At 44.2% G+C, this 12,293-nt stretch overlaps 1 protein-coding gene across 1 annotated transcript; it reads left to right on the top strand.

Annotated features, from left to right (window-relative positions):
* The first annotated feature begins 272 nt into the window (after positions 1–272).
* On the top strand, positions 273–11,766 carry LOC118095137 (myelomonocytic growth factor-like). Its single transcript, XM_035136154.3, has 5 exons — positions 273–452; positions 2,849–3,003; positions 5,049–5,156; positions 7,970–8,116; positions 9,046–11,766. Exons 1-5 carry the CDS (start codon positions 437–439, stop codon positions 9,196–9,198), a joined length of 579 nt encoding a protein of 192 aa, XP_034992045.3. The 5' UTR covers positions 273–436; the 3' UTR covers positions 9,199–11,766.
* The last annotated feature ends 527 nt before the right edge of the window (positions 11,767–12,293 follow it).

Below are 12,293 nucleotides of genomic sequence, written 5' to 3'. Positions count from 1 at the left end.
TGAAAGGAAGTTCCCATTGCACAAATAAGGTTAACTGTGAAAAGGTAATTGGAGCCCTGATAACTAAAAACTTGGATTGTTTTTCTTTCCCCAAGCACATTATGAAGATCAGAGCCCATTACTCTATTTATTCATTGACCCACAGGAAATATATTTTTTTAAAAAAAAATTACTCCCCTTTCTCAATTTGCGTTAATGGCCACACCTTTAATTCCATCGGAGGAATTTCCCCAAACTTCCTATAAATACCCCTAATGGCTGAAGGATCTTTTCACACTCCCCTTTGGACACAGCAGCAGCCAAGCCTCTCCTGCTCCTGGTGTGTTCCTTCCCGGCAGAAGCGCAGGCAAGCCAGCATCCGGCATCTCGAGAGGAGGAGAGAGGGGGAAAAAGTGGGAGGAGGTCCAGCGCAAAGAGATTCAAAGGTCTTTGAAGGATGAGCTCAGAACGAAGTAAGTAGAACTTTGGTCAGCCCGTTCTAGGCGCCTGGCGCAGAGGTCGACCGAGCTGGTAAGTTGCATGCTTTGGGACAAGCGCGGCTGGATTTTTGTTATTTATAAGGAGGGTAAATCTAGTTACCTATTCCCTGCTGAAAGCCTGTTTCATACATTTGTGGGGCGGCAGATGGGAAAGGAGGAAGAGTCCCAGGTTTAGAAGAGGAGTTCTCTCCCGACCCCGAAACTCGGCATTCCGCCTAAAATAGCAGGTTTTCTTATGCAAAGGATGGTGGGCTCTTCGGTTGAAAGTAGTTAAGCTAAAACCAGCTTGGAGAGATTTTTAAGGCTAATAAACCTTGGGCTTGTTCGTTTGTTTAGGTCTTCCTTTCTGAGTAAGGGGCCGATTCCTGTTTTTGGTCTTAAAGGGGCAGGGGGACTACTCTTCGCTCAGATTTCCTAGCCTCCCTATTTATTCCACGGGCTCAAGAAGAAAATCCAATTTCTATTAAAAGTTATTTTCGGTTACATTTCGTATCGTTCCTCAAACGAGCTCGAAGGAGACACTTTTTAAGTTTCACAAGAGGGCACTGGCCCTGTGACTTTTAGGAAAGGCGGAACAGCGTTAACCTCTGGAACTGCCTGCCGCATGATTCCCTGATCTCCACACTACTTTAGCAGTCCTTTCCGGGGTCTTGGAGTTGCTTTCTAATTTACTCTCAAATCTGCGGGTGGAGATCTTGGATCTCCCGGCAGGTTGCAAAAAAAACACAAAAAACCGGCCAGGACTCACTCCGGGTTGCTTTAGTAAACAAACGGCAGCTAAACTCCACCCTCAGTTGCACTACAGAGGTGGGTCTTTGCGCGGAGGACTGCGAGCGCGGTTTAGTTTTCGTCCTCGAAACAACTTCCTGGGGTAATACGGTAGCTAAATTCTCAAGGGGCTTTCTTTTCCACCCGGCTCAGATTATGAAGTCTGCCGCCTCTAGTAGCTAAAAAGTGATTTGCCACGGGCCACCCAATCGAGCCGAAACCACGCCCCGCGCCCAGGCGCGTCTCGGCGGCTGCCGCTCCCTCGCCGCTTTTTAAACCAAAGGGCGGCGGGGCAGAAATTTCGGGATGTTAAAGAGAGATAAGAGAGAGATTGATCCTCGGGGTGGGGTGGATGTTCCACCGTGTGTCCCCCCCCCCCGACTTTCCCCATCTCCAACCCTTAACAGGAGCATAAACTAACGCGCGCCAGTTCTGTTTTACGCTCGAGTAGGGACTTCTGGATTTTTTCCCACGCATCCTAAATGTGTGGCGAGGGGGCTTTAAGACTCCACGGGGCGGCGGCTTCTTATTTGAGAAAATAAATAGTGTATGCGCGAGTTGCCAGCCCCGCCTCCCCCTCTCCAACTAATGAATTTCTTTGCAAAAACTAAAAAACCGCAAAAATGGGTTGAGCAAGGAGATGACTTACTGCGAGGAGAAGGGAGAACAAAAAAAATAGGCAAAAGTAGCCTACCCGCTGCGGCCCGGCAGCAACACGTGGAAACGGGAGTGCTCTAGCTACGGTACTTCCTCCGCCTGCCTGAAGATAAACGTGACCAAGGGGAGATTCCTCCAAAGGAATAAGATCCTTTCATTTACACCCCTCTCCCATTTGTGTGTAATCAGCCGGTAGAGCATGAGACTTTTAATCTCAGGGTTGTGGGTGCGAGCCCCACGTTGGTCCCTGCGTTGCAAGGGGTTGGACTAGATGACCCTGGTGGTGCCCTCCAGCTCTACAATTCTATGATCTAAATACAGGACTTCTCCATCTCCTCCTTGCCTAGTGTGGGCCAGGCCTTTGTGGACCGAACTCCAGTTAAAATAGAATGCACTGTTTGGGCTGAGTTGCTAGTAAGGGCAGCTGTGTGGTTTTTAAAAGCCAGGTTTGCATTTTAATAATCTTTGAAGTATCAACCCATATTGGGCAGGATACTTGCTGTATCACACTAGGTCGGCCAGCAAAAGCCTTTCCTTTTGTGTCTCTTATTATGGATTAAATTGAAATCTTAAAATTCAGGCCAGGCTCAGCCTCCCATCCTCCCTGTAGCCATGGCTCTGAGATTAGTAGCACATCCAGTTCCCCAGTTTTGCATGTGTTTCTCATGCTTTTTCTGAGCTTGTTTGAAAGGTATTCCTTCCCATCATATAGGAGGGTGAAATGACAAGTGGGGAAGACGAGCTGCCCTTAAAGGTGGGAGTGGGAGCCTGGGAGATCTGACCTGCAGGATGCAGCTCACTGGGAAGTTCTCTCGTACAACCTCATGGAACCAGTGATACTAGTGCTGGTTTAATTTATATCAATGAAACTATTCTTTCATTTTTCCATTGACTATCTTTATGACCTCATTCATTCATTCTCTCTCTCTCCCTCCCTCCTCCAGGTGTTATTTTCCCCCTGATCAGCATTGCACTGTGGTGGTGGATGTGCTCAGCTACACCCCTGCCAGAGACTTCCGGGTACCCAGACTCCGTCCTCGGCAATTTGGAATTTGTGCTTAGGATTAGGAAGGATGTTGCTAAAACGAAGAATGATCTGGTGAGTTGTTGCGAGCAAAAGAGGAAAATGCTGGGCAAGGAATAGTGCAGAGATGAAGTTTGTCTAGAGCAGCCTTTTTCAACTTGGTGCTCTCCGGGTGTTTTGGAACTACAACTCCCATCAGCCCCATCAGGGGTGATGGGTGCTGTAGCCGAACAACACTCGGAAGCCAACAGGTTGGATAATGTTGCTTACGATCAAAGCCTAAATCCACAGCTTATGCACACTGGCAGAAGCTGTGGATTTAGGCAGTTATCTAAAAGGGATGCCTTCGTCAATGATATAAAATACTTCCTGAGAAATCCTGAAGGACCAATTCCAGTTCTCCATATTATAGCCCTTTCCCCTCACCTTTTAAAAATGTGTCAACTCTTTGAAACTGCCACTGTGAATCTCAAAGTACAAGTATGGACCATAGCTGCCAAGTCTCCCGTTTTCCCCGGGAAACCTCCGTTTTTAAAGCCGTTTCCCACTGTCATCCTGAATGGCGAAATATCCCGTAATTCCCCCGGATTTCTTCTGGTGCCGCTCTGCCCATGTCTGGGCACCGGAAATCGGGCAGCGCCAGCACCGGAAGTCGCTTCTACGCATGTCCATGCGCCGCTGCTGATCCCGGATTTTTCTAACCAGGACTTGGCAGCTATGGTATGGACTGATGATCCTCCCAAATATTGTGCCAGGGTGGGTTTGAGCAAAAGGTGGAGCCCGCTCCTGAAAAACTGCCTACTTTATCCTGTATATAACACACCTCCCCAGTAGTACAACAACTTTGAAAGTGATTATGCCCTGACAGTGTGCAGCTCCTGACTTTGAACCACTGTAAACTCCAGTACAAATAACTCGTTCCCATCGGGCTGAGTTCTTGGATAAACAAAATAGTTGGCAAGTTGTTCTGGTATGGGACTCCTTTCCAGGCATTTCCTTGAAATTGCAGCTTGTCCCGGAGAATTAACCTCATAGAGAGCGTAGCTTTCTCCCTTCTAGCATTGTGGAAGTCTCTCCCAGCCCTGGCCCCATTTAACCTGAACAAATGCATTGAACTTACCTTTCCCAGCATTTGTGAGGTTGTGCCAACCTGGAAAGGTCACCTCCCTCAGTGACAAAAGGAGAAAAATGGTTTGCAGACAACAAATAAAGCTTTGGCATTCTCATTGGCTTCCCCTCAGAGTGCAGAGGGCCTAGTTTGACTAGATCTGTCAAATTAACGTAAAAATGCATTTAATCCTCCTCTTATCCAAGCCTAACTTAAAGCAGAAGAAAAATCACGTTGTGATGAATTCCAGTATTTGCTGCTCAGTCTGCCACCCTTTAGCTAGAATCAGATTCTTTGGTTTGGGTTTTGGGTGTATGCTATTTGTGTGCTGGTGCTTTCAGTAGTTTCAGTGTGGCATAATTTACTCCAATTTTGTTATGAAATAAGGCAGAGGTTTCTGCAGGTCTCTTTCCAAACACTAGAAGTAGTATTCATCAGTCTCTTCCTCTGACTTCTGAGAGTTCATGCACTTGAGAGCATAACTTGGCTTCCTGTCATAAGGACTGGAAACTTGGTGGTTTGCAAACACTGCACTCATAAGTTATAACCATTCTGTACTATTGTAGTGTTCCTATAGAATTCACACCTCCCTTTATTCTATGAAATAATTTACTGCTGCATTCCAAGTGACCCCATAAATGTTGATCTGTCTATTGACGTGTAGTCCTTTAATATGGACTCCTTATTCAAGTGAAGGCACTAAATAACAGGGCAGATTAGGTTCTTGTGAGGGCAGGGCAGAGACAAGGTCTTGCATTAACAGAATGAGTAGATAAGGTTTCTGTACTCTTATGAACTGCAAGGCTGCGTGGTGGGCAGCAAGTATTGGGGAGCCCTTGCCTTCCTGGTAGTATAACCAATGCCTTTTTATAGTATTGTAAAATATACAAGGGGTGGGAGCTCATGGCATTGCCAGTAAGGAGCAAGCATGCTATATGTCTGTATTGGCTACTGGGGCCTTTGTCTCTTCTGACCTTAATTCCTTGTTTCTCCCTCCACCTGCTGCCCACAGCGTAAAGAATTCAGGATTGGCAGTGACAACGAACTGCAACTGGTGCAGGAAATCCTGCGCATCGAGCAAGTTGATTATTCCCATTGTCGGAAAGAGCTCTGTAACAAAGTGAGTAGAAGGCACCATCCGGTAACAAGCCCTAAAGTTATATTTCCCGTTCCTGTTAACATGCAATTATATTTCCCGCCCACTCCCACTGCCCCAGAAAGTTCCAGGAAAAACCCAACAACAATTCAATAAGGTGGGAGCTTTGCAAAAACCTGATTACAAATAATGCAGGTAGCAACAGGTGGAAGGAAGCCAGAACCAAAAGGAGTGTTGGGTCCTCAAAGAAGTGAGCAAGCGGCTTCCTGCTTGCCTACCAGCTATGGAAACTTCTTGCCAGGTTCCACACCTCCAGCTTCTTCCCACATTTATTTCTCATGCCTGCTATAAGAAACAGCAAGTATCTGTCATTTCTCCATTTTTCGTTTAGCTATAAAGCTGTAGGGAAATTCTTAGATAACCGAGGCCATTTCATTTGGGGGACAAAACGATAGCACAGCTATAACATGGACAATGGCCAGTTTGTGATACCCTTTGTGAGCTCCATCCTTGAATGAGCTTGGTCTAGGGGGCTCTTGCTAATGCCCCCCACCTTGCTTGGGTGTGGTCCTTCAGCAAATGCCTGACTCTGCCTCCAATGCAAGGAGACGTGTGTGTGGACGAGCAGGGTCTATGACAATAATTCTATGTGTTTTGAATGCCTTATCATTCATTCATGTCAAAATCTTGGTTAGGATTGGCAGTCCACGCCTGACGTAGTAGTTGGCCGACTGCCAAAAAAATACTTTTGAGGGTTAAGGGGGAATTCCTGTCGGTAACCAAACCAGATGTCGTCCATTTCCCCTGGTGCTGCAATCCTGACTCGACGCATTTGCAGGTTAAGCAATGAGCTAGCAAAGTAAAGGATTCTGAGTGGATAAGATTAGCTATGTACTTAACAGAAGGGCTTGCTCATGAGAAACAGAAGGATCTGCCTTTTCTGATTGCAAAAGGCTGGGGTTGGTGGGAACATAACTTTAGAAGAGGAAAGAATCTCAGGGGCATCTAGACAGCCATCTAAAAATATGTAGCAATACAATTTCCAGGGGGTAGCTCCATTTATTGGAAGCAGTAAAAGGAGTTTTATGGCACACTTAAAATATGCTGTACTTGACTAATTTTGGACAAAATGGTTGCTATGTGGAGGGGAAGCTTTTTAGGGGGCAATGTGTATTAACACGGCAAGCTAGCCACGATGCTTTGCCCAGGTGGGGGCTCCTTCTCATTCTGCTGAGCATAGCACTGGACCTCTGCCCCCAAAGTCCAGCCCTGATGGCTTCACTGCATTTATAATGGATTAGAGCCCACTGCACCAGAATATCTAGCATTACTGTAGTATGTTCACTGATATATTGGACAACTTTATTACAAATCAACCAGGAGCATTTTTTTTCTCTACTGGGCTACTGACTTATAGTAATGACTGCCCTCCCCACCCACACAATAAAATTGCTGGTTATAGGTGCAGTCTTAGTTGCGCACGCACACACAGACAACCCTCTTCCAAAATGAATGCCTAGGTGCCACATGGATTCTCTGTTTATATTCAATACATGCTTTCTCTTTAGAACTACATATGCACATTCAGTTGAGCGTGGGCTATGAAATTGGTAGCCATCAGCAAATTAAAACAAATTGCACTTTAAGGCTAGCTGTTTAGATACATATTAGCCTCAGTGATTCTTATCTAGAAGCCCTGCCCATTCATTACAAAGTTTGGTTATAGTTAACCAGTGACGAAGGAAGAAGACTCCATACATGCTCAAATACCCAAATACTCTTCCCTAGGTCCCCTCCTAGCACTCAAAATGAGTTGAGGCTGATAATGGGCTCAAATGAGGTTTGGTGAGGGGTACCCTTATTTCCAGGGGATGTTCAGGGCATACGTCTGTAACATGTGTATTCAACTTCTCAAGAAGAGAGGACTATTACCAAATAGTTAAGTATCCCTGATAAGAACATGCAGAGAAAAAATCCCCTTCATGTTTTCTTAGCACATAGCAAATATTTCTTAACAATCTTATTGCTGCCGGCCTGCTCGGCGAAAGCTTGAGCAATAACATAGATGTTGGACTGCTATGCCTTTGTACGTAAGGAATGTCAATGTCTTGGCTTGCCTACTATGGGAAAACTTTTTCTCCTCTTGCCACTTCTTCTGAGTGACCCTCTTAATTTTCCCACCTTAAGTTAATATTTAAACCTGTAGCCTCTTTCTGCTTTGTTCTTTGGCAGGGGAAACTGAGCATTCTCCTTTATACCAACTTGAACTTGTTCATTTGTTCTTCTGCTCTCTCCCACCACCACATATGATCAAACTGAGCCACTTCTAATATCTCACCTCACATGGTTTTACTTGCACTCACAACACACCCTAAATTGGGTTGTTGTGTATAGTGTTTAAGAGTTTAAACTGGTTTGAGAGGCATTGCTTTCATTGATCCACATTAGGTGTGAAGAAATTTGTGTCCCTACTGAAATGGCTGAACTACAGCTCCCATAATCTCTGGCCATTGGCTGTGTTTGCTCAGGTTCATGGGAATTGTAGTTCTATAAAAGATCCTCATCAGCCTACCTGGAAACACATTTCTGCCTCACTGTAATGATCTTGCTCTGTAGACACAAAAATGGATTGACTGTATCTTAACTGCCCTGAGAATGAATGTCCTAAATAATTTAAACAAGTCCCCTTTTTAAAATACTGTCAACACTCTGGATATGAAAAATTGTGGTCTCCAGCCTAAATGGGAACCAGGGAAAGTTTTGTGTGTGAGCGAGAGAGATCAATCCAGACAAAAGCTGTAACCCTTCTTCCCCACCCTTAAATCTTGTTCTTGCAGGAAGATTGCTTCAACCAGATACAGGCAGGCCTCAGCACCTACCTGCACAGCCTCTCGCACGTTGCCCAGATGCTGCCAAGTTTCTCTAAGAGAGTGACTGACCTCCAGCTGGACCTCTCAAACCTCTCCACCAACATCCAGTGGCAGGTGAGAAGCTGGCTTACTACTTGCTCAGCTTGGGCTGAGGGAGGGGGCAGAACAGGTGGGAAGGAGATGGGAAGAAGCCCTTGCATGCTTGCACCAAGTTCTGTGGGAGCAGGAATATCTGTAGCCATTTTAGCAGGGTCTGTTGTCTGCACTTCATAGTTGCTTCCCCTCCTGGAAGAGTGGTGATGCCCCTAGCGCAGTTGCACCAACCCAGATGCCTATTCTGGCATGGCTTGTCTTGGCTGCAATTGTATCAGTGTCTGTTCCACCAAATTCCATGGGCAACGCAGAGACAGAATATGGAAGACTAACTGCAGATGAAGACTGTTTCTGAGACAGGTGGCTCATCCCTTCTGCTTCCCTTGGCCTCATTCTTTCTTGATTTCTTTTGGAACATATTGATTAGCATGTCAGGGTATTAACCTTAGATACCTCTAGCTGTCATTGTGTCCTTTCTTCAAGGATTGTTAAAGGGTGTACTGTAATTGTTTAGGATAATTCCTGCTCATGGAAATAGATGATCCACAATCCCCTCCTCCTTAAGACACAGGCCCCGGAACTTCAGTTCTTCTCCCCTTCAGTGTTCCCAACTTGCAGGCATGGGGAGCTTATAGCCCCATAGATGCAAATCCCATTATCCTGAACTACTTGCCATGCTAGCTGAGGCTAATGGGAGTCCCACCCTAATCTAGAGTTCTCTATATTTAATGTTGTGAAGACTGGTACTCTGTATTTCAAGGAATGTTTGATCTCTCTTTAGAAAGCTTCTTAGCTTCTCTAAGCTCTGGGGGAAGGTGCAAAAGGGTACCAAGTTAGGCCATCCAACTGTAAAGAAAAAATGATCCTCTAAGCACTTGGCCAACAGCCGCATTTCAATAACAGATGTGATTTCTCTTCTCCCCACCCCACTTTCTATCTCCCTGCTTCAGATACTTGAGAGTGTGGCGACCACTGTCACCTACCCCCAGGGAGAAACCCTGGACCTGCAAAATCAGAGAGCTATCGGAAGCTATCTTGTCATCCGCAACCTTGAGAAATTCACGGAAGTGATTGCCCGGGCATTGAGGCATTGTTATTCATAATGTGAAGGGATTCTCCCGTAAGACCCTGGAGTAGAAGGGTCCTGTGCATCCTTTTTCTGCCTGGACTCCTTCCCAACCTACAGAATTCCAGCCTCCTAACTTTTTATTATTTATTTATTGTATTTATTGTAAAAATTTAAAAGCCGCTTGTTATCGTGCAAAAGCAAGAAAAACAAAAGGCACAAGAATATTTAGAGAAAGAAGCAGCAGGACACCATACGCATCATTTTTAAGAAGTCACTTTGTGCTCAGTTTGATGTTCTGCTGCTACCAGCAGGAAGTAACTCTTGTTAACTGAACTAATCTTTCTTTTTTATAATCAAAAGTCAAGTACAGCACCATATTCTGATGTCCCTCCAAATTTATTGGACAGCCTTCTCCATGTTTGGGCATTCAGCATTTCTGTTTGTGCCAAACTAAATTCGTTGGTTTTTTTTAAAAAAAACCTAGCCTTTTTAAGATACTGATGTAGGGCATCTTTAGCAATCGGGTGTTGTTGTTTTTATCAATGTTGACTTGAGACTCCTGCAGCAACTCCATGGCTGAACTTTTGCTATCCTCCAGATGTTGGACTCCAGTTCCCATCAGCCCCAGCTAGCATGACCAATGCTCAGGGATGATGGGAACTGGAGTCAACCCAAGACACTGGCTACTTCTGGAATTGGCTCATCTCAAGCATTTTGTAGAATTGCAATTTTGGATTCGACTTTTAATAAAATGTACTCTTCCTGCAATGCCAACTTGACATTTGTATGGAAAGATCTTGTTTGCTTTGCTGGATTTCTAGTGAAATATCCTTAAGAGTCAATTCCTACAACTGCGTGTTTTTAATTTATTGTGCTTATTTATTTTAATTTTAATTTATTGTATCTTAAAAACAAATAATGTTCTGCATCTTAAATTTTGCCCTCAGACCTTTAGTCATTTCTCTGGTATTAAGAGTATTTATTACTTATTTAATATTTATACCTGTCAGATTAACTGTTTGATAAGAACCTTTGTTTATCAAAGGCAAGGGAGTTTCAGCAAGTTTTACGTGTGCATCTTGCAACACTTACAACCTTGCTGTGGCACACATGCCAAGATGTATGCAATGTTAAATCACTGTTTAATATTTAAACATTAAGAGTACTGGCTGTTGGTAGTCGGACCAAACTGCAGGAGGGCGGGGGAACAACAGGAGTATCTAGTTCCCACCTCTGGCAGTCTCCTGGGTACATGCTGGGCTGTGCATCTTCTTGTACTTGTTATAGATAAGTACCACTGAATATGAACCATAAGCACACATACCTATTGTTGGAACAGCACCAGTAGATAATTCTGAAACTGCTACGAACAGTTGCTGTATAATCAGTGGATCCCTGATTTGACCAGAGGCTGCCATCTAAATTTCCCACAATCCTCTTGTTGAGGGGAATTGTGAGAAACTAAAATGGCAGCTAGACTCGGCTGCCTGGTGAATTGTGTAGTACTGGGCCGTAAAATAAAGTTAACACAAACATATGTATCAGCCCTGGCAGTTGCATGAAGCAACCCGCTTCACCCTGTTGAATGGTAGGGCTGGTCCTGCCTTTACACCACTGATGGTGAACATGTGGCCAGCTATAGGCTGCTGGACTCCAGTTCCCAGCAACCCTAGCCATGGTAGTCACTAGTCAGGGTTGCTGGGAGCTGTAATCCATCAAACCTCTCTGGAGAGCCATATGTTTCCCCACTCCTGCTTTAGACAGAGAGATGTATCTAGAAACCAAAGCATTAATTGCTCGTTTGCTATCTGATTTATTCCTGTAACGTTTTATGCTAGAGGATGTTTTGTTGTTTTTACTGAGGTTTTTAATAAATGTTAACTTATGATTGTAAATTCTGTTTGCTATTTAAATTGTTTTACACCAACGTAAATCGATCTGTGCAGAATTCCATTTCGTATTTTGTTTAAAATCGCTTTGCAGTTTGCTAGAGGTACGATCCTGCTTGTAGATTTTAGTCTACCACTGATGCTAACTGTTCTTCAAAACTGATGCTAACTGTCCTTCAAAACTGGACTGGAACTCTTGCTAGCTTCACATTCTTCCATTACAAGCCTCTGCAACAGAAGGCAGTTGGAATGATATGACTTGTAATTGTCATGAGGTGATAGAGAAATATCTGGAATTTGGCTAAGAGCCTAAGCTCAGCTGAAGCATTCCAAAGCATTTGTTTTTAAAGCTGTTTAGGTTTTCTGTCGTATCACTGCAGGAGTAGTTGTGCTTTTATTGTAACTGTACACTGCTCTGAACACCCCACATGAGTAGAAAAGGCAGGATATAAATACCTATTTATTTGACCATGACACTAAATGGAATGGACATGGTACTTTTAAATTGTATTTTTATTTTAAAAGGTGGAAATAATTGGCCACTGGGTCATTGATTAGTGCTTAATATTTCTATCCATGCTTCCATTGTAATACGAATCGGGTTTTAATTCTGCTACTACCGGTACTTCTTCCAAAAATGAATTTGATTTATTATTATGTGGTGTATGCAATTTCTGAGGAGGAATAAAAATTAACATTTGTTCAATCAAAAATGTGGTGTTGAACTTTATTAATGTGTTGAGACCCAACTGAAACATGAATGAAAACAAATGAAGTATTGGAGTAACTAATTCATATGATGCGGGGTGTAAGTTGGGGGAGCTGAGATGTCACTTTTTAACTGGCGACATTGTTCACATGCCAAAGACAGGTCTTATGTCTAGTTTCCCCATCTGTAACTTAGGTATAGGCCATGAGGTATGAGCAAGTGAAGACATAAAACTGGAAACAAAAGGAATCCTTATCCATTACACTCTGTAACAAGAGGCTGACAAGGCATCAGATATTTTGTTTAGTGGGTTGAGGGCAGAAATGGGTGGGTGGGGGTTGAAATTAAGGCTTGGCAGGGGCGTTTTCTGAAGAAGCAAAGCAAGGGGCTCATTTTTCAGCGTGAGGGTCATGTTTCCCCAGGGGTAACCTTCCAGGGGCCAAATGCTCGTGGTGAGCAGGGCCAGAGGCAAAAAAACCTGCCCTTATGGGGTATCCAAGAGCCCGTATAGAGTCCTTAAGTGGGTTCCTT

This window comes from Zootoca vivipara, chromosome 12 (genome assembly GCF_965207765.1).
Source record: "Zootoca vivipara chromosome 12, rZooViv2.hap1.1, whole genome shotgun sequence".
Lineage (NCBI taxonomy): Eukaryota > Metazoa > Chordata > Lepidosauria > Squamata > Lacertidae > Zootoca > Zootoca vivipara.
This window is presented reverse-complemented; position numbering and strand designations above follow the sequence as displayed.

Coding starts and splice junctions, on each gene's coding strand:
- LOC118095137 (XM_035136154.3), top strand. Junction 5,157..7,969: donor GGAAAGAGCTCTGTAACAAA/GTGAGTAGAAGG, acceptor TTGTTCTTGCAG/GAAGATTGCTTCAACCAGAT. Junction 8,117..9,045: donor CCACCAACATCCAGTGGCAG/GTGAGAAGCTGG, acceptor TCCCTGCTTCAG/ATACTTGAGAGTGTGGCGAC.